This window comes from Salmo salar, chromosome ssa10 (genome assembly GCF_905237065.1).
Source record: "Salmo salar chromosome ssa10, Ssal_v3.1, whole genome shotgun sequence".
Taxonomy (NCBI): domain Eukaryota; kingdom Metazoa; phylum Chordata; class Actinopteri; order Salmoniformes; family Salmonidae; genus Salmo; species Salmo salar.
In genome coordinates, this window is record NC_059451.1 from 14,460,867 (window position 1) to 14,487,339 (window position 26,473).

Below are 26,473 nucleotides of genomic sequence, written 5' to 3' on the forward strand. Positions count from 1 at the left end.
ACCATCTATAAGAGGACTCTCCAAATAAAGTGTCACCCTAGATCTACCTCTTTCGATATCGGCCACATGCACTGTAGATTTTGTGGCCTATTATGGTTTAGCTCAGGGGAATGTAGCCTGTAAGTGACAAACTCCAGGATGGATCCATTCCAAACCTAATCAGGACCTCTGTGCACATATGACATCTTCAGGGCCATGTTTAGTGAACTATGAAATTATTATCATGGGGAATGGAAGGGACATTGGACTGTAAATCGGTTGTCATCAGAGAGTGTGTAGGGGGGTTTAATTCTTGATTGGACATGGTTGACCATTAGGTTTCCCATCAACTCAATCTAAAGGTAGTTGGGCACTGGTGCATATGCATAATTGGCCTATCTGCCTGTTATATCACTCCTGTATCATGCAATGGTCGTGTATCGTATAGGCCTATGTCTACTCTGTGGCTGCATGTTGCTTACACTGAAAGTGAAATGCTGTCCACAGCATCATTCATTCGTGTGCTCTTCAGGACCTTGGACAGCTGTCCCCACAGTCTCTTAATCACACCACCATCTCCGGTTTCAAATAAAGAGGAGGGTTGATAGCTCTGTCAATGTTTGCTGTGCTTTTATTTTTGATTGAGTAGCCTGGATTAGCCTAATTCGTGCAGGTTATTGATGGCAAATCAAACATGGGAAGCCTCTTTTTGTAATTAACATTACTGGCATTTCTTTAATTTAGTGCTGAAAAGTACTGCATTCCTGAAATTAATTGCAATTATCTCGCAATGCATAACTGCAAATTTTGCCTCCAATGGGCATGGCACCAATACTAGCATTTACGTGGTAGCTACATTTTGATACAACTGTGACCAGGTACATGATTTAAACAAAACCCTATGGCTACTAGGGCAGCGACTCAAATTTGCCCCTTCGTGACGATTCTTCTTTTACTTGCACCTAGGTGTCTACTTTAAGTGGCATTGCACATTCAATCTCTCTCTCCCCCAACCTAACCATTCACTCATCCACACCTCATTAATTTGATCTGGATTCCCACCTACTGGATTACTGAGGGGGGTTTTGCGCAGAGAAGACAAGGTTCTCATGCATGACAAAAGGGGCGCAATATTGTAAGTTCCATCCTTCTTTCCAAACAACAATTTGATGCGCAGTCATTATTTTGCTTTTCACTACAAGACTGAGCGCGTGCATTTCTGCCTTCTCCTTTTCGTGAGTGGGCTACATAACCGTGACGATACCTCACCGGATGATAGTGGCTATTATTGTACTCTGACCTCTATTGAAATGACTATCCAGCACCAAGACTGTTGCGTTCTTCCAGAGACACCCGGCGCGCAGGCTACTCCTTGGATGAACGTCCGCCGCAATCCGTAGCCTATTCCAGTGCCCTTTCCTTCTTATCTTCTCGGAAATGCAATAACATTTGGGGTGGCTTTTATAGTGGTAAAACTCAAGAGGAATACTGCAAGTTGAGGAAACGAACAATGTGACACTTACAGTGCCCGACAAGTAAGTATAGCCTGTTTTGTGATGTGGGACTCAATTATCGGACGACGCGGAACGACACAATCTCGTTCAATTATTCTATCCGTTCAGGAAAACCTGAACAACATTCCTACTTGGTCAAATAAATCCAGACGTTCGATTCAGGTAGGACAGCGTTGTTTATGGACGTGTCTGGGATTGCTTTTGTTTATTGACTTGACAGGTCTGTAGAATATATAGAGATTATGAAAATGATTCATGCCGCGATGGGGAGAAAATGTCACTTTAATGTGTGCCACAGGGCTGGATCAAACAGAAGGTTATAATATGGCTCTCTTGAGTCTAGTCCTGCAGTTATATGAACGTGAAATGTGCCTGTCATGGGTATCAATAGTGGTTAATGGAGCCCGGGGTGCATAAAATCAACTGATTGTACAATATATATGACAAGAAACTGAACCCATCACACAGGCAGCACAAATCTGATCATTTTTTTTCAGTAATAGTTTTTTTTTTTTTTACCATTCAGGTCTACTCTGAAAAAGATCTGATGTGAAAAGATCTGATGGGATTGGTCGAGACCAATTAGTGGGGAAAAGATCAGAATTGGGGTGTCAGTGTAAACAGCCTATGCAGTGCTTGACTTGGACTGAAATAGGTGCTAGTATTCATGTTGGGTGCCAGTACTGTTTATATTGAGGTGCAGCAGCGCCACAATACTTTTGAGCTAATATTCTATTGGCGTTACAGGAGCTCAAGCAGTAGAAAATGGGAGGTGCTGGTACTCTGCTCAGGTGAGCTCCTGCCCAAGTCAAGCACTGATCCTATGTGTAGGCTACCATTTCCCTTTACACCTCCCACTCCACTTAAGTATTTCTGTGGACTATTGTATGCGGGGATAGCGTAACAGCACTGACCCGTATTCTGTCCCCCTAAAATGAGAAACATTTGTGTATTTTGGGGACAAATTGCTGCTTCCATGACTGTTATATTGAAGAGGAAATCGATTATGCAAACACACACACCATACCACACCACACACACACACACACACACACACACACACACACACACACACACACAGAACCAATTGAATTGGTAATGCTCCAGGTCTGGATGTTGAGCCCACTGACCCATGAGAGGGGAAAAAGACAACTCGATAAGAACAAGATTGATAAGAACAAGATTGATAAGGTCTCTGACTATCTCACCATCTCTCCCTAATTATTTCACCTCCAGCAGAGGCAATGCTGCAATAGACTGATTTCCCATGGGACTCTGCATTGTTGTCCATACTTGGCTGACAGGATATGAGATCAAAAAACCATATCCACAACAGAGAGAGGATATGCCATGTGATACTGTACTTACAGTGCAAGCCCAGAGGCTTCTGTTGATGGAGCTGAGAGCCCATGTCTTGAGTGAGGGTTTATTTCCATTTTACCCGCCTTATACGGCACACTGCATCGCTGAGCTTTTTCCGCTATGTACCAACCAGTGTTTAAAGTTTAAGCAAGAACTTGATGCTGCGGTAAATATCCATGTAGAAACTCTAAAATTAGAAAGGTAGTGAGGCGACCAGTAATTAGATCTTAATAACGATAATGTTTGCATACCGAAATGAAGGTAACATTCTACTCCTCATATGAGAATGAATCACTGCCACTACTCTCCAAAAATGTATGACATAAGCTATCTTTGTAGTAAAAGTTTAATATCGCTCATATCAAGAAATATCTCTTGCATTTTAAGTTTTGAGATCTCAGTGATGATTAAAAATACATACAGCGCTTCAAGTGAAAAGGCAGTCGAGTTAAAATGTCTCATTCACTAGAGGAGGAAACTGACAACTCAGGAGAGGGCTTCATTGACCACTGAAGTGGCTAGCTAGCTGAACTAATATGCACACTGATATGCACCACCTTTTATCATACTCAGAAACCAAAGAGTGGAAAATCATTTATTAGTTGCTGCTTTCAGTTGTCAGTTTAATCAAGAAGTGTTTAATGCAAAAAACATTTTTAAACTTGATGTTATCCCCTTCTGGTTTGGTATCGGCTATCTCCCATACTTGGCAGTGAAAATAAATCACCCTCTCACCTTGCATTTTGGTCATGTTTCCAAGCCACCTCCTGACGGTGCCATAGACGTATTCTCTCTGAGAACATGAAGAGATGAGTGCTTTTTCAGGGAAATGGAGGAGGGGAGCATTTCAGCTGGAATACTTGGCTACAACTACCCTGTGATGGAAAAATATTGTTGCAGAAATGATATTTAAATGATTGAAAAGCCAAGTTTTTATAGTTGCGGGATCCAGGTGTTTCCAAGTGCAAAGTTAGAGGCGCCTCCATCAAAAGATTCATGTGATTATCTAACAGAGGGGAGAGAGAGAGAGAGACCTGGAGAGCTGAGGGGGAGAATTCGACACCCAAAGACCATGATGGAACCATGTTTCTCCATCAGTTCTAATGTAATTGGACAAAGTGACAATTATAACACGGTTATAGCTGGAGGTCTGCTTGAAGGTGGAGGTGAACGGAAAGAGAGGACTACTGCAAATCACTTCTGCTCTGTCTATTCAAACAATGCTATGACATGCAAAGTGCACCAAAGATTTGGCCCATCTCCATAAGATGTAAAATCATATAGAATATTTAACAATCAATCAATCATAGCTAGCTGTTGCAGTTCTGCATTCGGGGTGAGGAGGTAGATTTTACCCATGGGAAAGCACTTTTGTGGGGCTTTCTTTTTTTTCTGTTTGCACAGCAGCTTTTTCGGGTTGGTGAACGTACCGTGCTGCTCAGCCGAGTGCTTGGGGCGATGCGCAGTGTGAGTGGAGCAGCAGAGTATTGAAACACTGCCAAGGCGAATGAAGCCTGTGAGGCCAGAGTTGGAGGCAACCTGGAGGCAGATCCCTGGCACAGCACCTCATTGGGACCTGCATGGCTCTTGGAACAGCACTACTGTACTTGGGAGTTGCTCTTTTCTGCTAAAATAGCACTTTGCAGGGGTTTATCTAGGGTGACGTGACTCATCGGCTACACTCTCCAGCTCTGTTGCTGTTTTTACTTCGGAGCAAGGAAGCCTTTTCAGAAACTCCTATGATCTAATGCAACGTTTGTTTGTCCTTAGCTGGTTTCAAACTTGCAACCCCCTGCTTTCCACATAGCTAATGTCTTGTGAGTGTTTGGGTGCAGAATAGCTGCCTATTTGTGCACCCGGGTACTGTAGGTGCTGACTCCACATCTGTGGTAGTGGAGTAGAGTTATCCACATGTAATCATATGTGGTTTGTGAACTAGTGAAGCGCTATATCAATGTAATCCACCAAATGATTAATTTGTATCAAATGCCCAGGCTGTCGGTAGGGTTGTAAATGTTCTAACTTAGCCATTTTGGTGGCTACACTATCCCCTTTTTCAGAACACTCCCTCTAGCTCACATACCTCCCCATTGTAATGCCATCCCACTTCTGACACCAATAGGGGAGAGTGGGGTAAGTTGAGAAATGTTTTCCATTCTGCATCACTCCATCAAGTAAAATATAGTCTGTCTAACAAAGATATCTACATATATTTCAGGGTGTTGTATATCCCTGGAAATAATCCGAATTCATGTCAACATTACAGTTTTGAAAATATAGCTTGTCCAAAAAAAGTTATCTCTTGGCACAACTTACCCCTTGTATGAGGTAAGTTGAGCTGCGGGGCAGGGTAAGTTAAGCCACCTACACATTTCTGTAGTGAATTAAATATTACCACTATCTTTTTAAAACCATGTCTATCTTTATTTCCCAAACACAATTCAACACAATCACAATCGCTTTTGTGTCTTTTCATCATTTTAAGCATCTTTTAACACAGGCATAACGCCTAACAAATACTTTGTGATTTTTTAAAAAACATTTTTAACATAGGCCAGGCCCTGTTGTTACCCTACAATTTGCTCACTTTGCCATTGGCTCAACTTACCCCATGGCAAACAGTTTGACTATATTAGCCCACACAGCTACAAGGATGCACTTTCATGCTAGGTTTAGGACCTCATATTGAAGCTTATAGAGACCTCAACTAATGTACAGTTGAAGTCGGAAGTTTACATACACTTAGGTTGGAGTCATTATAACTCGTTTTTCAACCACTCCACACATTTCTTGTTAACAAACTATAGTTTTGGCAAGTCGGTTATGACATCTACTGTGTGCATGACACAAGTAATTTTTCCAAGAATTGTTTACAGACAGATTATTTCACTTATAATTCACTGTATCACAATTCCAGTGGGTCAGAAGTTTACATACACTAAGTTGACTGTGCCTTTAAACAGCTTGGAAAATTCCAGAAAATTATGTCATGGCTTTAGAAGCTTCTGATAGGCTAATTGACATCATTTGAGTCAATTGGGGGTGTACTTGTGGATGTATTTCAAGGCCTACCTTCAAACGCAGTGCGTTAGACCTCAGAAAAAAAATTGTAGACCTCTACAAGTCTGGTTCATCCTTGGGAGCAATTTCCAAACGCCTGAAGGTACCATGTTCATCTGTACAAACAATAGTACGCAAGTATAAACACCATGGGACCACGCAGCCGTCATACCACCCAGGAAGGAGACTTTTCCCATGTGGTTTCTTCTTTCACAGACTTCATGAAATGATGACCTCTTCCTAAATAGTTGGTCAAATTATACATTTTGTGTATGGTTTCAACTTGGCTCAACTTATCCCACTCTCCTCTATGCTGCAAAGAAAGGGGCTTTTTCTGGTCCCTAGATGGTACACGTGCAACCTTGGCATTGAAGGAGTTTTCTCACACATTAGTCATTCAATATTTTGAAGATGTGGGGCTGATTTTTAGCTAACTGCACACTTTTTGTGGAGAAAATCTCTACTAGCCAGGATGTGTCCTATAAGCATTCCCATCTCATGGAACATTGAGTTAAGCCCTCGAACCAGTCCTCTTCTTCGGGGCTCTTTGAGTAAACAAATGTGAATTAGGATGCTCTAAGGCGTGTGCTGAATAAGGGCTGAGCACTGCTTCGCTGCTGTACTGCCTGTGCTAGGCCTGACATCTGAAGCCGTCTGCTCGGCTAGTCGGCTGTCCTTGGAGTGAGAGAGCGAGAGAGACAGGCAGATGAGACATGCACACTGAGCAGAAGAAAGTCAAAGCCAGCAGGGCAAAAAAACATTTAAACCTATTCTGGGATGGTTGCCGTCACGTTATAATTGGGACATCTCCCATCAGCATTACTGTAACATGGTCTGAGAATACCAACAGAATACCAATACTATTACAGTAGCATTGGCTATCAAAATTGTTAAAAGGTTTTAAAAACAATTTTAATAAATGCAACAGTTGGACAATGTATGCAGATATTCCAATCCATTAGATAATGACAGAATTATAGCACATAAAACAGTTTATGTTAAGGGATTTTGGTTGGTAGTCAGGTATTCAATTTATTGTTAAATTGCACCTTTTTTTTTCTTAAAATGCACTCCTATACATCTACAGTATACATACAGTACCAGTCAAAAGTTTTAGAACACCTACACATTCAAGGGTTTTTCTTTATTTTTACTATTTTCTACATTGTAGAATAATAGTGAAGACATCAAAACTATGAAGTAACCAAAAAGCCAACCTTTGCCTTGATGACTGCTTTGCACACTCTTGGCATTCTCTAAACCAACTTCACCTGGAATGCTTTTCCAACAGTCTTGAAGGAGTTCCCACATATGCTGAACACTGTTGGCTGCTTTTCCTTCACTCTGCGGTCTGACTCATCCCAAACCATCTCAATTTGGTTGAGGTCGGGGTATTGTGGAGGCCAGGTCATCTGATGCAGCACTCCATCACTCTCCTTCTTGGTCAAATAGCCCTTACACAGCCTGGAGGTGTGTTGGGTCATTGTCCTGTTGAAAAACAAATGATAGTTCCACTAAGCGCATACCAGATGGGATGGCCTATCCCTGCAGAATGCTGTGGTAGCCATGCTGGTTAAGTGTGCCTTGAATTCTAAATAAATCACAGACAGTGTCACCAGCAAAGCATACCCACACCGTCACACCTCCTCCTCCATGCTTCACGGTGGGAACCACACATACAGATATCATCTGTTTACCCACACCGCGTCTCATAAAGACAGAGGTTAGAACCAAAAATCTCCAATTTGGACTCACTAGACCAAAAGACAAATTTCCACCGGTCTAATGGCCATTGCTCATGTTTCTTGGCCCAAGCAAGTCTCTTCTTCCTATTGCTGTCCTTTAGTAGTGGTTTCTTTGCAGCAATTCGACCATGAAGGCCTGAGTCACACAGTCTCCTCTGAATAGTTGATGTTGATGTGTCTGTTATTTGAACTCTGTGAAGCATTTATTTGGGCTACAATTTCTGAGGCTGGTAACTCTAATGAACTTATCCTCTGCAGCAGAGGTAACTCTTCCAATCCTGTAGGTCCTCATGAGAGCTAGTTTCATCACAGCGATTGATGGTTTTTGCAATTGCACTTTACGAAACTTTCAAAGTTGTTGAAATGTTCCATATTGACTGACCTTCATGTCTTAAAGTAATGATGGACTGTCATTTCTCTTTGCTCATTTGAGCTGTTTTTGCCATAATCTGTTCTTGGTCTTTTACCAAATATGGCTATCTTCTGTATACCCCCCTACCTTGTCACAACACAACTGATTGGCTCAAACGCATTAAGAAGGAAAGAAATTCCACAAATTAACTTTTAAAAACACACATCTGTTAATTGAAATGCATTCCAGGTGACCACCTCATGAAGCTGGTTGAGAGAATACCAAGAGTGTGCAAAGCTGTCATCAAGGCAAAGGGTGGCTATTTGAAGAATCTCAAATATAAAATATATTTTGATTTGTTTAACACTTCTTTGGTTACTACATGATTCTATATGTGTTATTTCATAGTTTTGATGTCTTCACTATTATTCTACAATGTAGAAAATAGTAAAAATAAAGAAAAACCCTTGAATGAGTAGGTGCTCTAAAACTTTTGACCGGTAGTGTACTTTACATTGTTTGCGAGATCAAACATTTTATTTAACCTTTAAAGTCATACTGAGACCAACTTCTCTTTTACAGATGAGCCCTGAATGACATAAATTACTGAAAATGCAAACAGAAAAAAAAACGGTCATAAAAAAACCCACATTCATCAGTAATAAAGTCCTCAATCAGCCTTCTGAATTACCCTAGAGGCACCAAGACATCACATTATAAGAACATTTATAAGATTGTTCACAAATTAGGTGCAAGGGAACTAAAATCAATACAGAGAGATTTAACTGACAAGTGAATTTTGCACCCCTTAAACACTGGAAATAGATGGTGGAAAAGCAAGGAGCAGAACTCGGTAGGGGGCTAGCATACAACCGTGAGGAATCCGCCTCAGCTGGGGCATCGTTTATAAATGTTGCCTACACACAAAATATGCCCCTAAACATGTGCTCGACAGTTTTCACGCAAAAGTTGGCATTTATATAAACTGAACTTGACGTGAGAATGTGCCTATCCTCCCGCAAAATCTAGACAATGCGTAAGCACAGTTTCTAGTAGTTGAAGAATTGCATTGCAAGAAGGCAAAAGTAGCCTAGTAGACTTGGGGAAATGGGGAATATACACTCAGTGTACAAAACATGAAAAAAATGTTGCCCTCAGAACAGCCTCAATTCGTCGGGGGTATGGACTCCACATGGTGTAAAAAAAAAAGCCCACCCCCCGCTGTTTATTATATATGCATATTCACTTTACCCCTACCTACATGTACAAATGACCATGACTAACCTGTACCCCCGCACATTGACAATGTATATAACCTCGTTATTGTTATTGTTACTTAAAAAATATATACTTTAGTTATTTAATAAATATTTTTTTTAACTCTATTTCTTGAACTGCATTGTCGTTTAAGGGCTTGTAAGTAAGCATTTCACCGTGAGGTCTACACCTAAACTACCGGGATTTAAAATATTTAGCTCTATCCATGCGATCCGAAGCGCAGTTTAACAGTGCAACAGACAGTTCGCCTTTTCCATTGACATTTGTAGGCTACGTTTGAGAATATTGTAATGCAACATTTCTCGAGTAGCCTAGACAATATTTCATTTATAAACATAATACATACGGTATATCATTACCATAGCAACTTTTCTGGCCATGATGGGTTCATATTGCCATGCGCATCGCTTTTAATTGGGCCTGTTAAGATAGGCTATTATAATTTCACATTTTTGCTCTATTCATCCGAAAGGTAGCGCGTTTATAACATACCGTATATTTGAACAGGTGAACACAGTTTATATTTTGCACTGAGGTGTGTAGGCTACCACTGAGTAGACCTACTTTAGTTAGATTTTTTTCATTGTAGACGTTTCAGAAATCGCGGTCAGTGTAGCATATTTAGGTACGGGAGAAAGTAAATGCAAAACATTCGCGAATTCAATCTGTTTACTGGTCGACAACAATTTGCAATTGAAACGGTCAGCTACATCAAATGTCCCTGCAAAAAAATTAAAATATTCTGCCAACACCTCCGAAGACATTTGATCAAGTTCCCCATTGATATTTCCTTTAGAATTACTATGTCAGTCTAATTCCAATACTTCCAAAGTATACAGCAAAGAAGGGTGTTATTGTCACTATAAAAGGTGAATGATGGGCGTCATTCAAACGGAGTTATAATCCTCGTTAACGCGCGCACACTTTTACGTCAGGTCTGATTTATTAGAGGAAACGGCGCATGCAGATATTTACTGTAACATTTACACAACGGTTATAAATGAGGCCCTTGGAGCTTGAAATGGCCTGGGAGCGGGATGGAGATGGAAACAGATGCTCTTTCTCTACACAGAGGAACCGTAGGATTGTGGAGGACCATCTATACTATATCCCAATGAGATGAATCTATACAGTAGTCATCATTCACCCAATGCTTTTATCAAGGATGGAGGGAAATCATTCATTACACTCTGCACCTAAATGACCAGGAGAAAATCAAGTAATTGAACTGAAATGTTAGCCAATGCCCCGCTACCTTTATTTGTGGTTAGCTGCCAATTACCTTTTGTCCTGTAAGCTAAGCTCAGTCAATGTATCAGATGGGTTTTTGCAGCGCCTATCTTAATACAAAGTAGATACTGTTAAACAGATGTTTACTGATGTCCACAAGCTGAAACCTAATCAATTGGTAGTGTTTGCTCCCAGTCTCCTGGTGTTAGAATTGAATCCCTGGTTTACCAGTAGACTACCAGAAAAACCTGTAACAACAGTAGTATAGCCTGCCCACACGAAAAAATACTACAGTTTACTGTAGAATACTAAAGTACTTACTATACAATTCTATAGTATACTGCAGAATACTATACTATACACTGTAGTATCCTTCGATCATGTGTAGTACTTACTGTAGAATGTTGTGGTATGATGTAGAATACTACAGTAAATACTACAGCATTATCCCCCCCAAAAAACACTGTAGTAAATACTACAGTAATGTCCGCAAAAACACTACACTTTTTTAATTACCTATGTCAGGTTATGGAAAATGTGCTCTTTTAGTATTTCTCCAGTAGGTTTCCTGAAAGAGAAAGCCTCCATTTAATATGTGAAAGATCATAAAACAAAAACACTATAATAAATACTCCAGGAATGTCTGCCAAAAAAATACAGAAATACTACAGTATACTACAATCTGCAAACGGTCTACATTAAATCGAATATACTACAGTTTTTATAATATAGTTAACTATAAATACAACAGTATACTACAGTAAATACTTCAATATTCACTGTAGTGTTTTTGCAGACTTCAGTGAATACTACAGTGAAGTCTACAAAAACACAACAGTGAATACTATAGTATTTATACCATAGTATACTATAGTATGTTTTCATGTGGGTGGTGTTACCTCATGGTCTTTCCATTGACATTGACTTAATAGTTTTAAAGAATGTTAAATGAAGAGGCAGAGTGTTGAAGAGAGGATGTGGTGAATGTGTTTGAGAATGTGGAGCTGGCTTCCCTCCGGGCAAACCTTAAAACCCTGTGGTTGATTTGAGGTGGAATTCTGGGGTAAAATGTAAAAATGTACAATGACGTTTAGAACGTTAGTCATAAGGAAACAATGTTGTTCTGCCAGGTAGGCCCGTTGTGAGACGACATAAAATACGCAATAGAATGAACCCTTCTTAATTGAGTCTCAGGCTCTCCCCTCTCTGTTCTCTATCCTTCCAAACATACTTTAACACAAATAAGTTCAAGGGAAGACGTGCAAAGAGGACAGCCAACTGTAGCTCCTGATAACAGAATTACAGAAATTACATTAACTCTGTGACCATGAATCCCATTTGGGTTGTGTTTTTTTGTGTGAGATATCAAGCTCAGGCATCCAATACAGCGGCAAGGCTTGGAGGCTTCCACAATATAATGTGCTCCCAGCGCCCACTGAGAGATTTAGGGGGATGCCACATGGTAAGTGGATTTTAGTTTGGCTCGGAAAAATTAAGCTGCTCGTTCGTAACACGTTCTAGTCAGCTGTTTGAAGTAACAATCGAGGCCTTTAAGAAGACTAGTCTCTGTCGCTTAGAATGGATTTTGTAATGAAGACATTTATATCCAGAGATGGATGCCAAGGTTTCTTAGCTAATGTTTAAACATTGATTGAAGAATAGTATGCAGAGCATTAAGTCGATCTATGGTTATGAAAGAGTTGCGTTATTTGTTGTTGAGGCTAGCTTTAATGTGCTATGGTTGGAAGACTGGTAGGCTATCTTCTGAGGCCAAAGAACCATAAGGATGTAGTTATGGTGGTGGCCCAGAGAGGGGTTAGGTTTGACTGACAGTCAAAGATATGGCAATATTCCCGGGGGGAGAGCGAGAGGCAGACACAGAGAGAGAGGTTGTGTGTCTGTGTGTGAGAGAGATAGAGATTGTGTTTGGGTGTGTTTTTGTGTGTGCCTGTGTGTGCATGCATGTGTGTGTGTGTGTTCGTGCGCTTGTGAGAGTGAGAGAGGTAATGTATGTGTGAGAGAGCGAGGTAATGTGTGAGTGTGAGCAAGAGAGAGAGGTAATGTATGAATGTGAGTGAGAGGTAATGTGTGAGTGTGAGAGACAGTGGTAATGTATGAATGTGAGTGAGAGAGGTAATGTATGAATGTGAGTGAGAGGTAATGTATGAGTGTGAGAGAGTGGTAATGTATGACTGTGCGAGAGAGTGGTAATGTATGAGTGTGTGAGAGAGGTAATGTGTGAGTGTGAGAGAGAGTGGTAATGTATGAATGTGAATGAGAGAGGTAATGTATGAATGTGAGTGAGGGGTAATGTGTGAGTGTGTGAGAGAGTGTTAATGTATGCATGTGAGTGAGAGAGGTAATGTATGAATGTGAGTGAGAGGTAATGTGTGAGATAAAGTGGTAATGTGTGAGTGTGAGCGAGAGAGAGAGGTAATGTATGAATGTGAGTGAGAGGTAATGTGTGAGTGTGAGAGACAGTGGTAATGTATGAATGTGAGTGAGAGAGGTAATGTATGAATGTGAGTGAGAGGTAATGTGTGAGTGTGAGAGAGTGGTAATGTATGACTGTGCGAGAGAGTGGTAATGTATGAGTGTGTGAGAGAGGTAATGTGTGAGTGTGAGAGAGAGTGGTAATGTATGAATGTGAATGAGAGAGGTAATGTATGAATGTGAGTGAGGGGTAATGTGTGAGTGTGTGAGAGAGTGTTAATGTATGCATGTGAGTGAGAGAGGTAATGTATGAATGTGAGTGAGGGGTAATGTGTGAGTGTGTGAGAGAGTGTTAATGTATGCATGTGAGTGAGAGAGGTAATGTATGAATGTGAGTGAGAGGTAATGTGTGAGATAAAGTGGTCATGTGTGAGTGTGAGCGAGAGAGAGAGGTAATGTAGGAATGTGAGTGAGAGGTAATGTGTGAGTGTGAGAGACAGTGGTAATGTATGAATGTGAGTGAGAGAGGTAATGTATGAGTGTGTGAGAGAGGTAATGTGTGAGTGTGAGAGAGAGTGGTAATGTTTGAATGTGAATGAGAGAGGTAATGTATGAATGTGAGTGAGGGGTAATGTGTGAGTGTGTGAGAGAGTGTTAATGTATGCATGTGAGTGAGAGAGAGAGGTAATGTATGAATGTGAGTGAGAGGTAATGTGTGAGTGTGAGATAAAGTGGTAATGTATGAATGTGAGCGAGAGAGGTAATGTGTGAGTGAGAGAGGTAATGTATGAATGTGAGTGAGAGGTAATGTGTGAGTGTGAGAGAGAGTGGTAATGTATGAATGTGAGTGAGAGGTAATGTGTGAGAGAGAGTGGTAATATATGAGTGTGTGAGAGAGAGAGTGGTAGTGTATGTGTGTGAGAGAGAGTGGTAATGTATGAGTGTGTGTGAGAGAGAGAGAGAGAGAGGTAATGTATGTGTGTGTGAGAGAGAGAGAGTGGTAGTGTACAGCGCATTCGGAAAGTATTCAGACCCCATTACCTTTTTTCACATTTTGTTAGGTTACAGCCTTATTCTAAAATGGATTAAATAGTTTTTTCCTCTCATCAATCTACACACAATACCCCTGAATGATGAAGTAAAAACAGGTTTTTCAATTTTTTTGGCAAGTTTATACAAAATAAAAAACAGAAATATTACATTTACATAAGTATTTAGACCCTTGACTCAGTACTTTGTTGAAGCACCTTTTACAGTGATTACAGCTTCGAGTCTTCTTGGGTATGACGCAACAAGCTTGGCACACCTGTCTTTGGGTAGTTTCTCCCATTCTTCTCTGCAGATCCTCTCAAACTCTGTCAGATTGGATGGGGAGCATCGCTGCACAGCTATTTTCAGGTCTCTCCAGAGATGTTCGATAGCGTTCAAGTCCAGGCTCTGGCTGGGCCATTCAAGGACATTCAGAGACTTGTTCTGAAGCCACTCCTGTGTTGTCTTGGCTGTGTGCTTAGGGTCGTTGTCCTGTTAGGTGAACCTTCGCCCCAGTCTGAGCTGTGAACCCTTATCTGAGTGCATCTGAGCCGGTAGCCCAGCGTATCCGACACATGGGGCTCGGTATGTGGTAATGTGATTGTATCAGTGGAGGCTGCTGAGGTGAGGACGGTTCATAATAATGGCTGAGACGGAGCGAATGGAATGTCAACTATCCACTCCAGCCATTACCCCGAGCTCGTCCTCCCCTATGAAGGTGCCACTAACCTCCTGTGGATTATATGTGTCATGTGTCGATGCCCATGACGCTGTGATGTGATAGTGTTCAGTGACAGTGTAACACCGCTAGGCCTTTGTGGATCGGATGTTTTGTCATGTGATTCATGTGATCAGGAAGTGATGTGCTTTTCTGTATCAGGTTTGCACGTAGAGACCGATTCTGACCTGAGTTAAGCATGCGTAAATGCAAAGTAATTCCCATTTTCTGCACTTTGAACTGAGGCATTTTTATTCTGACCTTGAATAACGTATAGCGAGCCTACCGGTTCCAAGTGGAAAATGATCGACTTGATTTTTTCCCCCATGCACTGTAATTTACGTCTTGATAAGAGCTACTGGTAAGATTTAGGTAATGAGTAACCCGTTTGGATAAGGGAATTGGAAATACAAATGACACTTGTTTTAGATCATTTTACCTGATAATGACTGGAGACAAATGTAAAACCAGTCATATGGCAGCAAACTGAAAGCATATCAACATATCACCTTTCCCACCGTAAAGTTTATGAAATGCTGTGCCATCATGCAGAATTTTCAGAATGAATCAAGCCACCGTTTTCTTTCTTTCGTGCATGAAGGCTCTCCAAAACCAGTTTTTTTTATGATTCATAAATACTTTCCTCAATCGAAATAATCTATAAGAGAGTATTTTTAAATCTACCAATTGGTGCTGAAATGGAGATGAATATGCATATATTTAGATGACTTTCTTTCATTGATCCCTGATATTAAGAAACCATTCTCTCTGTGTATTCTATATAGACAAAATTCTAACTAAAAGGTACACCGCATTTAAAGGGATGGCTTAACATAAATGTACTGGAAACCCTATTGAATGAAAACTCCACCAGAAAATGTGTTGGCCAGCAAGTGTGAGGGTTTTCAGTGGTTACATGAAATGTATTCAGAGCGCACAATGTAGCCACATCTGCAGAGAGCTTACGCGACTGAATAAGGTAAGTGTGAAAGACGTAAATTCGGATTTGGAATCGAGCCAAAATGGAACACACTCCATCCACCATCAATATGTAGGCCTAATACCTTAGCATGAATAGTTGAATAGGAAAGATGGGACGTGTCAGAAACTTTATTGGCTTGTTGGTTGTCTTAACCTTCAGTGTCTTAACCAATTCAATTGTACAGTTAGCTTCGATTTTTGCACCCCAAATGGCACCCTATTCCTTATATAGTGCACTACCTTTGGGCCCTGGTCAAAAGTACTTCACTAAAAAGGGAATGGGCTGCCATTTGGGACTCAAGTCAGTCTCTACTGCAGATAGTCTCTATAAAGAACAATAGAGACCACAGCTGTTTGTGCTCAACATTAGAATCACACATAGAACTTCTTTATAGGCTCGCTGGGCTTTTAACAGTATAAAACACTTGATGTCATGTGAGAGATGGAGGACGTGGAGGTGGGAGCAAGGGAACAGTGCTGGATGAAGAAACAACAGGCTGACGGGATGAAAGATGGCGTGGGAGTGGGCGGGAGGATGGGGATGGAGGTGAAGAGGATGATGGGACTCTAAGTTACAGGAGGGTGTGTGCGCGTGTGTCCATGAGCATATCAATGATGTGTGTTTTTGTGTGTCTCTGTGTCTGTGTGTGTGTGTGTGTGTGTATGAAGGGCTGTTTAAGGAAGATAGGTTTGGTCAGGATCGAGGAAACATCTCCCCAGTGTGATGGCAACAGAAACGTGTGCGTGTGTCAGCTCATCGATCTGCACACTCATAGTGGCGATAGAAGGAGAAAGATGGAGGGCTGTGTTGGCAGGGACCGAACCACAGTGCCACACACACACTAACATTAGCGTTATTATATTCAATCTAGGTTTTATTCACTTATTATCAATGATATAGAGACCTCCAGACATACAGCGTTCCAAACGTGTAACCATCTCAATGTTCATGTCTGTAATTGTCTCACATGCGGACTAATGAACCCCTTGGCAATGTTATTCCTCAACGGCTGCAGTGTGCATAGGCACTTACTCAATCCCAGCTTGAACACATTGGAAAGCAGTTCCAGCTCGAATACATTGAAGATGTGTTAGTGCTGGGCTGGAACAAAAACCTACACACACTGCAGTGTACTGAGCCCTTTCCAGCTTCGATTGTTGACATAAAATGAAATGAGCATTCTTTAATGTTACGTCATTCTGCCGATCTGCGGAAACTGGGAACGGCTCACGTAAAGTCCTTACAACGGGCCCTTCCAGAAAAGTGTCCCCAAATGTCCTCGGCCCATTGACAGAGACGGTGTGACTTGGTGCAGAAGCCCGTTTGTGTACTGCAGTCTTATCAGTGTTTGGGCTCTTCAGGCAGTGTAAGGGGATTGAAGGCTGCGACAGGCCACGGCATTGTTTCTCTAATCTGGGCCCAGCAGTGGTGAGAGTGAGTGGTTCATCCAGCCCTCGCTCTGTTTTCTGTGTGTTTGTGTGAGAGAGATTGCCTGTGTGTGTGTGTGTGTGTGTGTGTGTGTGGTGAACTAGCCAGGATTAGCTCTGCAGATGACAACGATGACATAATCAGATGGAAACGATTGTTGCATACTGATACAATGGTTAAATGACTAAGTGGTTTCAGAATGACGACCCATACCCGTCTCCTTCATCCACCTTTATTGAGGTTGGGCAGCAATAACCTGGCGTCATGAAACTGTGTCTCAAATAGTCTAATATCCTTGTCTGAGGTCGTTCATCACCACTGATTTGTACCAATGCACCAAGTCTGGAACCAACAGAACCATGAACAGCTTCTACCCCCGAGCCATAAGACTGCTAAATAGTTAACCAAATAAAGCTGCATTGACCTCCCTTTGCATTGCCTCTTTTTACTCCACATACACCACTGCTGCTGCTTATTATCTATCCTGTTGCCGAGTCACTTTACCCCTAGATATGTACATATCTACCTCAATTACCTCGTACCCCTGCACAGCGACTCGGTACTGGTACTCCGGGTTTTTTTTTATTTGAAAGGAAAGAAAGTAATATGACGGCATGCGTAGGAACTAACTAAATGGGTGAATATCTTGCCTTAATAGAGTTATATTATGTAGAGGAGGCATATTAAAAAGATTTCCCACACCACTTTTTTTTTGCTTCAGTTAGCCAACTGTTAGACACAGACACAGAGTTGTACACAAAAAAAAGACGGCGCTACACCGTCTGAGCGACTCATCACCGTCTGAGCGACTCATCACCGTCTGAGCGACTCATCACCGTCTGAGCGACTCATCACCGTCTGAGCGACTCATAGCTTGAAAGACTATGAGGAAAAGATGCAGGTGGACAAAAACAGACATGACTGGGCACTTCCTGTTCCTGCCTCTGACAGGAAGTGGTTGCGCCCCTCGGAGCCAAGGACCCCTGCTGTGGCGGCACAGCTTCCACCTGCTGCCGCCTAATTATATCTCATTAGACTGACTCCCTTAATCGAATCTGCCCTGCTGCTCAAACTCAATTCTGTCTGGCTGACTGGGGGCCAGTCAGCCAATATGAAATAACCCACTTCCTCTATTGGTGCTCACTGCACCCACGCACACACACACATACACACACACACACGCACACACACACATACACACACACACACACACACACACACACACACACACACACACACACACACACACACACACACACACACACACACACGTATTTGTGCACTGCACATACACAAACAAACGTCCGCATCATGCACATGCGGAAGCACAGACGTGCAAGTGCACACATACACACACACACTGGAAGAGTGACAGTTTGTGGATATGAACAGTGTGTCAGACTTTGTGTGAGATGGATTGTGCATTTGAGAGATTCAGTGAGTGAGTGTGTGACAGGTTGTGCGAGAAAATGTGAGTGTGAGTGTGTGTTATACATGTGACAGGCTGTGAGAGAATGCGTGTGTGAGTGTGTGTCACGCCGTGTCTGTCAGACTGTGTGACATGTTGTTTATGTCACACCGTGTGTTGGAGTCTTTGATATTCTGCCTATGTCAATGTGTGAGTACATTCATCAGCCTGTGCTCATGCAGTGCATGTCAGCTTCTGTGGAAGACTATTTTGTCTGTCAATGTCCCATGTTAGCCTGTGGTCCGTTAAGAGTTCATCAGACAGTGTGTTTGTGTATGCAATTGCAATTGTCATGCTGACTGCAGGAATGTCCACCAGAGCTGTTGCCAGAGAATCAAATGTAAATGTTTCTACCATAAACCGCCTCCAACGTCGTTTTAGAGAATTTGGCAGTATGTCCAACCGGCCTCACAACCGCAGACCATGTGTGACCAGCCCAGGACCTCCACATCCGGCTTCTTAACCTGTGGGATTATTTGAGGGGGGTTGGGTGCTGAGAAGTATTTATGTTTATAATAAAGCCCTTTTGTGTGGATAAACTAATTCTGATTGGCTGGGCCTGGCTCCCCAGTGGGTGGGCCTGGCTGCCAAGTGGGTGTGGCTATGCCCTCCCAGACCCACCCATGGCTGCACCCCAGCCTAGTCATGTGAAATCCATAGATTAGGGCCTAAGGAATTTATTTCAATTGACTGATTTCCTTATATGAACTGTAACCAGGGTTGGGGAGTAGCGGATTACATGTAATCCAATACGTGTAAGGGATTACAAAAAAACGGAAACTGTAATCAGTTACGTTACAAGCAAATATATTGTAATCAGATTACAGATACCTTTGAAAAACTAGATGATTACTTAGAGGATTAATTTTAAATTCAGATCTTTGAAACATCTCTGTTTTCTCAATGACATTCAAATCAGCATTGAAAAAGGGCACAAGTTTAAATTTGGCCCACCTGAGCGAGTCTGACCACAAATCAGAGACCACTATGATGACACACCAAATGTGTTTGATGGATCGCGGGAAAAGATCAGGAATGGGCTTTTGTGGGCTACAGTCCAAGCTATGTCTTCCAATGGTGCGACTGCTGTCGGCATCCAAAGATGATCCAACTTGAATAAGGATGACAGCGATGGTGTAGTCTACGGCAATACGGATATCACTTATTATTGATATCTACATAGCATATTGATGTGAATCACACTGCTGCTCTCTCATTTAGCTACGTATTTGCGCCTTATTGATTGTGGTTGTTGTGGATGGCTGTTCACGAATCTAAATGTATAATTGAATGCAATAATGGTTGAATTCAAGAAGTTTAAACTGCCTATCAATCATTGTTTTTGAAACCAGTGGACAGTCAGCCAGTGAAAAATGCTCTCTTGCAACAGCTGCATAGTGCAGAGCCCAGCCTATGGAATAAAAGTAGGGCTTTTATTACTCAATCTAATTCATGCTGATAATTATTTATTTTATCCATAGGCCTAATGGAAACATGGTCAAACTCGCACACTTTTGATAAGGGGCAATCTGTAGTTGCTACATCCATTTTTGGACTTATAAAATATATATATTAATGTAAAGATATAATTGAATGGTATTATTATATGTAGTAGAAAGCGATGGGTTAGAAGAAGCCTACATAACCAACCCATAAAGTAAAATGTAACATCCATATATGGCCAGCTATGTAAACTTTAACATTGATTTATCCTGCAATAGATGTCGTTCAATTGGTAACATCCATTTTTGTCTTCTTCTAATGCCTCTTCAGGGGAAAGTAATGTAAAAGTAACAATGTAATCAGAGCACGTTACTGAGTTTGGGTAATCCAAAAGTTACGTTACTGATTACAATTTTGGACAGGTAACTAGTAACTGTAACATATTACATTTCGAAAGTAACCTACCAAACCCTGACTGTAACTCAATAAAGTCTTTGAAGTTGCTTTTATATTTTTGTACATTGTAGCGGCGGCAGCCTATTAAAATATTTGGAGGCGTGGCTTGTTGGGGGCGTGGCTTTGTGGCCTCCCATGAGGCTGATTGTCATGCCAGTTAATTTGTTATCTTCTGTTCTATAAGTACATTTTAAGCTTGTAGACTGCAAGTGCTGCAGTGATAATGAGATTGATATAGATGTACGTGATACCAGAGCGTACTAAAATTTAATTATTAATACAGTCACCATTTTGTTAAAATTCTGTAATGTATTTCAGAATGTATTTTCAAATACAATAACTGCATTTAGCACTTATATATACACATTTTAAATACATTCTGTAATATATATATATTAAATACATTATTTGGCCAATTTTAAATATTCTATATCATAATTATTATTATTTGAAATTGCATGGGTGTGTCTGTATTTTCGTCTTCGAAGGGCTGTGTGTCCGCATGCCTGGCTGTGCATTTCATCTTGCCTTTAAGTACTTGTGTGTGTGTCAGCTTGCAGTATGTCAGTCAGACTGTGCTAGTCTGCACTTTGCTGTGCTGCTTTATTAGCCTGTGTGTTTGATCTATGTTTGCCCCTGTGACAGTCTATGTCAGGCTATTGTGTGTGCTCGTGCTTGTGTGTGTGTGTGCGTATGTGCGTTCAATCTGATATCACATGGATAGGTTGATCCCTAGGTATATCTCAGCTCCTTTCATCCCTCTGATTAAAAGTCAGTGCTGCTGTGAAATGCACCCGTGAGACCAGAGAGACGGACCACTAAATCACTTTTAAAGCCCCACTCTGTATTATAGTACTGCCTGTTAGACCATGGTCATAGACACTGCATGGCTGTTGAGACATTGACCTAATGTCTGCAATTCTAGCTTGGCTTGTGTGTGTGTGTGTGTGTGTGTGTGTGTGTGTGTGTGTGTGTGTGTGTGTGTGTGTGTGTGTGTGTGTGTGTGTGTGTGTGTGTTTACACACCCTTTCTTTACATCCAGTCCAGCCTTGTTTCAGGATTGTAGTGTGAGTAATGCTTGGTGTGATGTCTGTGGTTCACCATGACATTATGATAGAAATAATCTCAATTGTTTGGACCTGAATTTAGTGTTAGTTAAATGAAATGACAAAGCATTACTCAGAGGGAGAGCTCATCGTTAGGGATGTGGTTTGGTCAATTGGCTGAATTTGACCAGATAATTCAGGACACATCTAGAAGAAGATAGTAATGTACAGCCTCTCCCGGGTCTAAACCACCTTCAGGGTATATGTGTGGACTTGCACTTTCAAAAATTGTGTAATGATGTGAACAACAGATTCTTTTTTTGGGGGGGGGGGATGACCAGCATGCTGATGTTTTTTTCCCCTCTCCAGTTTTTTATTCTGTAGCTCCATCTTGTGGCAAGGATGTGTAGTTCAAGAGGAAGTAATGTAGAGATAAACAGTAACGTAGAGATAAAAAATATATATATAGTTCCAGTCAAAGGTTTGGACACACCTACTCATTCAAGAGTTTTTCTTTATTTGTACTATTTTCTACATTGTAGAATAATAGTGAAGACATCAAAACTATGAAATAACACACATGGAATCATGTAGTAACCAATAAAGTGTTAAACATTCTACAGCGATACACCATCCAATCTGGTTTGCGCTTATAATTTTTTTTCAACAGGACAATGACCCAAAACACACCTCCAGGCTGTGTAAGGACTATTTGACCAAGAAGGAAAGTGATGGAGTGCTGCATCTTGTGACCTGTCCTCCACAATTACCTTGACCTCAACCCAATTGAGATGGTTTGGGATGAGTTGGACCTCAAAGTGAATGAAAAGCAGCCAACCAGTGCTCAGCATATGTGGGAACTCCTTTAAGACTGTTGGAAAAGCATTCGTCATGAAGCTGGTTGAGAGAATGCCAAGAGTATGCAAAGCTATCATCAAGGCAAAGGGTGGCTACTTTGAAGAATCTCAAATATAAAATATATTTTGATTTGTTTAATGCTTTTTTGGTTACTACATGATTCCATATCTGTTATTTAATAGATTTGATGTCTTAACTATTATTCTACAGTGTATAAATTAGTAGAAAATTCAAAAAACCCCGGAATGAGTACGTCTGTCCACCGTTTGACTGGTTTTGTATGTTTTACATCCAGCATATTACATGATATGACATGATATTGGATTCTGTCTATCTTGTTTGGTCAGAGAACGACGAGGCTGTGTATCTGTCCATCAGCGTCTCCTCCCACCTATGACCTGGGTTTTCCTCTCCTGCCCTCCGAACACTCTTCTGATGTGAGTAGCCTACATACAGGGGTCACTCTTTCACTGCATAATGTTTCCACCTCCATGCTTGACGGTGGGGATGGTGTTCTTGGGGTCATAGGCAGCATTCCTCCTCCTTTCTTATTCTCTCCCACATATATTCTTGTATCAAATTAGATGTCTTGAGCTGTCAGGCCAAACAGACAGAGTTAATCGCAGTGAGAAAGTTGTCAGAAGACGACCCAATTTCATAGCATATAACAGTATACTAATCATCTATGAGGAAATTGCTTTGAACATGAAAATGATTGAAGCCCTAATTGTAAATATAGTCATTTGGATCAATGTAAGTGGTTAATCCATCCAGAACTGCGCAGTTCATTGTACTCCCCATGGTCTTCTCTCTTGCAGGTGTTAAAGCACACTTTGCTGAACGTGAGTTCCATTTTATTCACTAAAACAATATATTAATGTCCTATGTTATAGTGGTTCTGGGTCATGTTCTGTTGTCAGAAAACATTTTGAAAAGGAATGAAACAGGGAGGTACTACCTGAATATGTCCAATTAGAACACACATTCCCAGTTCCCCCTACATTGTGTCCTATTGAAAACAACCCGGGTTTCTGTTAGCCCAGTGGCTATGTGATGATGACGTCACTTCCTGTGCCTCCAGAGTTTGATGGAGAGCTGGTCGGATGACAGCTGGAACTGTTGTCATAACCGGAGGAATTCTCGCCACGGTGATTCTCTTGGTTATCATAGCAGTGCTCTGTTACTGTAGACTCCAGGTAGGTGTGTGCGTGTGTGTCTCTGTATGAGAGATCTACTTAGACTCACTACAGTCTCTATTCACTAATTAATTGTCACAAATCACAACCTCTCTCCCTCCGCCCCTCTCCGTCAGTATTACTGCTGTAAGAAGAATGGGTCAGAAGGGGACACCGGCTCCATCACGCAGCCCCATTTTGCTTGCAATGCGTGCAGTGCACCCGGGGTGGATGGGGCAGCTGTCACCCCCCTCTTCCCGGAGCCCCCTGCCTCCCACGCCTCAGGGCCTCCCCGCAACTACTGCCCCACCTGCTCGCCCTACGAATCACCTTTCTACATCCGCACCACCGATGAGATGCGCAACGGTGGCGAGCGCATCACCTACATGCCCACGCACTACGAGAACCCAGCGCTGGCTCTCGACCTGCCCTCCCTGCACGGCTCCCTGCTGAGCACCGGCCAGCATCGCAGCAACCCAGCACCAGACTTCTATACCAACACTCGCGCTATAAGTACAGAGGTGTGACCCACTTCGTATGTGGTCCTGGTGGCTCAGTTGGTTGGAGCGCGCTGCTTCCAACTCTGGTGTTGTGGGTTTGATTCTGTACACAGAATATTTGTTCATTTTCGCTTTGGATAAAAGGAACTGGTAAATTACCATATTTTTATGAGGATGGCCACTGGTAGTCACTGTCTCTCTCTGCTGACCACTAAAGAGAAGATGATGGAAAAGTAGCATTGAGAGACAACATGGAGCGTTGACCACTTGACCTGGTCAAACACTTCCTGGCTCTCTCTCTCTCCCTACACTGTGTCAGCTAGCTTCCAGCTGGATTCGAGTAGACTCAAACAGTACTGTTTTTTATTTCAAATGGAGGTAGCTATGTTTGTTGTTGTTTAAACCCCCTTAGGCTCCTGTAATACAGAGGCAGAGAGCATCCCTTTGTGTTTAATTGACTAAGGGGACAAGACCAAGACCTATCCACTGTCTGGCAAGGTAGTGTGGGGGATTCCAATCTTCACTGTTTGAGGGCTATCTGTGTTGTGGTTTCACCTGCACCTACTCTTGTCATTTCCTTGTATCTGCCAATAGAGACAAATACAACTTGTATCTTTGTATTTCTGTATGTTTTATTCTGAACTAGAAATGAAAGCTAACTGCATTTGAGTGATGGTAACCAGAAGAAGATGAACAATCAAGTCTCCTAAGAGTAACGCAGAAAATACAAAGAGACAGTAACTACTTCAGAGCTTTCTCTACGCAAGCTCTTTCACAATCAAACCTGAAACAGTTGGAGAGAAAAGCCTAACAATGCAGCTGTCAATTGTATGTTTTTCTTTTTCAGAAATGTTTGTCATATGTAACTGGGAACTATCGAAAGATTATTGTTTGTTGTCTTCTGTTATTGAAAGATGTATGTATTATGGATACTTTTGAGACCATGGAATTTGATTCCATAATATAACGACTCAAATATTACAGTTAAAAGATCATTTTAATGTAAGGACAGTGGCATTTTGTAAGTGGGTGATGCAGAATTTCAGTTAGTGATGATTTGTCCGTTTGTCTCTCTCTGTACCCGTGTCATTGAGTAGGCTACCACTCTTTGCTCAGAGCACTGAAGCTCCAGTACGGTTCAAATGAACATATTGTATTTCTCTTTATTGACAGTGATGCAACAACTTGGAAATGTATATATTACCAAATGCATTGAAAGCATTTATAATTATCCTTGATTGACTCGCTGATGACTTTTGGGATTCGGCCACAATGTATTTTTAATTGGGACGTGCAAGTCTGGTATAATTTAGATGTAGTTTGTGCCATTTGGTGTCCACACTTCAGATCCCCTGATTGTTGATTCTATGAACTGTAAACGTCCATGTCTTTACACATTTGAGTGTTTCTTTCAACTTGTGAAATAAAATATTTATGTAATTGGTAACAAAATACAATTATTAGCCTATTTATATTATTATATGGCACTCATTTTAAACTAATATTAGACAATATTGCTGGCCATGTATATTATTATTTTGCCCTCGGTGTCTTTTCATGTTTTAGAGTGAAAAAAGATGTGAAAATTAGATCGTTTTTTGCTTTGCTGTTTCAACCAAAGGACATCTATGATAGTGGTGATACTAATTTTGCTATATTTTTCTGAAACCGACCACATTTACTAGCTCTGCTTTGAGCAGAAATGCCCTATGCCCCCATCATGCATGTGACAACAGCAATACTCATTAGATACAACAATCCCAATGTAAGCTGCCTTGGTCTTAGGTCCCTACACTGTCCCAAGTCTTTGCACCAGTGCAAGTATTGTACCTGTATTTCTGTCAAACATTGAATAAAGGAATAAATATTGAAAACATACTAAAAGCAGAGGAGGTTGGTGGGAGTAGCTATGGGAGGATGGGCTCATTCTAATGTATGGAATGGAATGAATGGTTTCCATATGTTTGATTCCGTTCCATAAATCCCATTCCAGCCATTACAATGAGCTCATCCACTTATAGCTCCTCCCACCAGCCTCATCTGACTCGGCGGTAGATTGAGTCGGGAAGCTGTTAAAAAATGATTGGCTGTAAAAAAACAGTTGTGTTAGGGTGTTGTTTCTGGTGTTTATTTGCTCCTTAAAAAGGGGTGAAAGTTGTGTGTCTGTTCAAAAGCGTCTATAAATCTGGCCTTTTAAATCCAAACGAAGACCATGAATTAGACAATACATTTCAATTGAGAATATCTACAGAATTACACGCCCCATAAGGATACATTTTCATTCTTAATTTCTGTTGGTTTAGGTTATTCATTAAATAATGGATTTTTCGAAAATGCTTAAACAACAGGATGCTATATTTGACAATTAAAGATTTAGAACTGCTTGAAATGCCCTTGTTGTCTGTGTTTTGTACGTA

The 26,473-nt window shown here is 41.3% G+C and overlaps 1 protein-coding gene and 1 non-coding gene across 2 annotated transcripts; both read left to right on the forward strand.

Annotated features, from left to right (window-relative positions):
- The first annotated feature begins 1,029 nt into the window (after positions 1 to 1,029).
- On the forward strand, positions 1,030 to 26,439 carry LOC106613569 (protein FAM163A). The gene is made up of 5 exons (XM_014215966.2): positions 1,030 to 1,514; positions 22,729 to 22,818; positions 23,200 to 23,223; positions 23,463 to 23,577; positions 23,694 to 26,439. The coding sequence occupies exons 4-5, from the start codon at positions 23,485 to 23,487 to the stop codon at positions 24,081 to 24,083; spliced, it is 483 nt and encodes a 160-aa protein (XP_014071441.1). The 5' UTR covers positions 1,030 to 1,514; positions 22,729 to 22,818; positions 23,200 to 23,223; positions 23,463 to 23,484; the 3' UTR covers positions 24,084 to 26,439.
- On the forward strand, positions 11,054 to 11,106 carry LOC123724972 (U7 small nuclear RNA). The gene has a single exon (XR_006757449.1). It is a non-coding gene; the product is annotated as a U7 small nuclear RNA (small nuclear RNA).
- Positions 26,440 to 26,473: the final 34 nt, after the last annotated feature.

Bases quoted from the DNA above. Each gene is read 5' to 3' on its own strand.
- LOC106613569 (XM_014215966.2), top strand. From the start codon at position 23,485: ATGACAGCTGGAACTGTTGTCATAACCGGAGGAATTCTCGCCACGGTG. The intron at 23,578-23,693 runs GTAGGTGTGTGC...CCTCTCCGTCAG, and splicing joins TCTGTTACTGTAGACTCCAG to TATTACTGCTGTAAGAAGAA.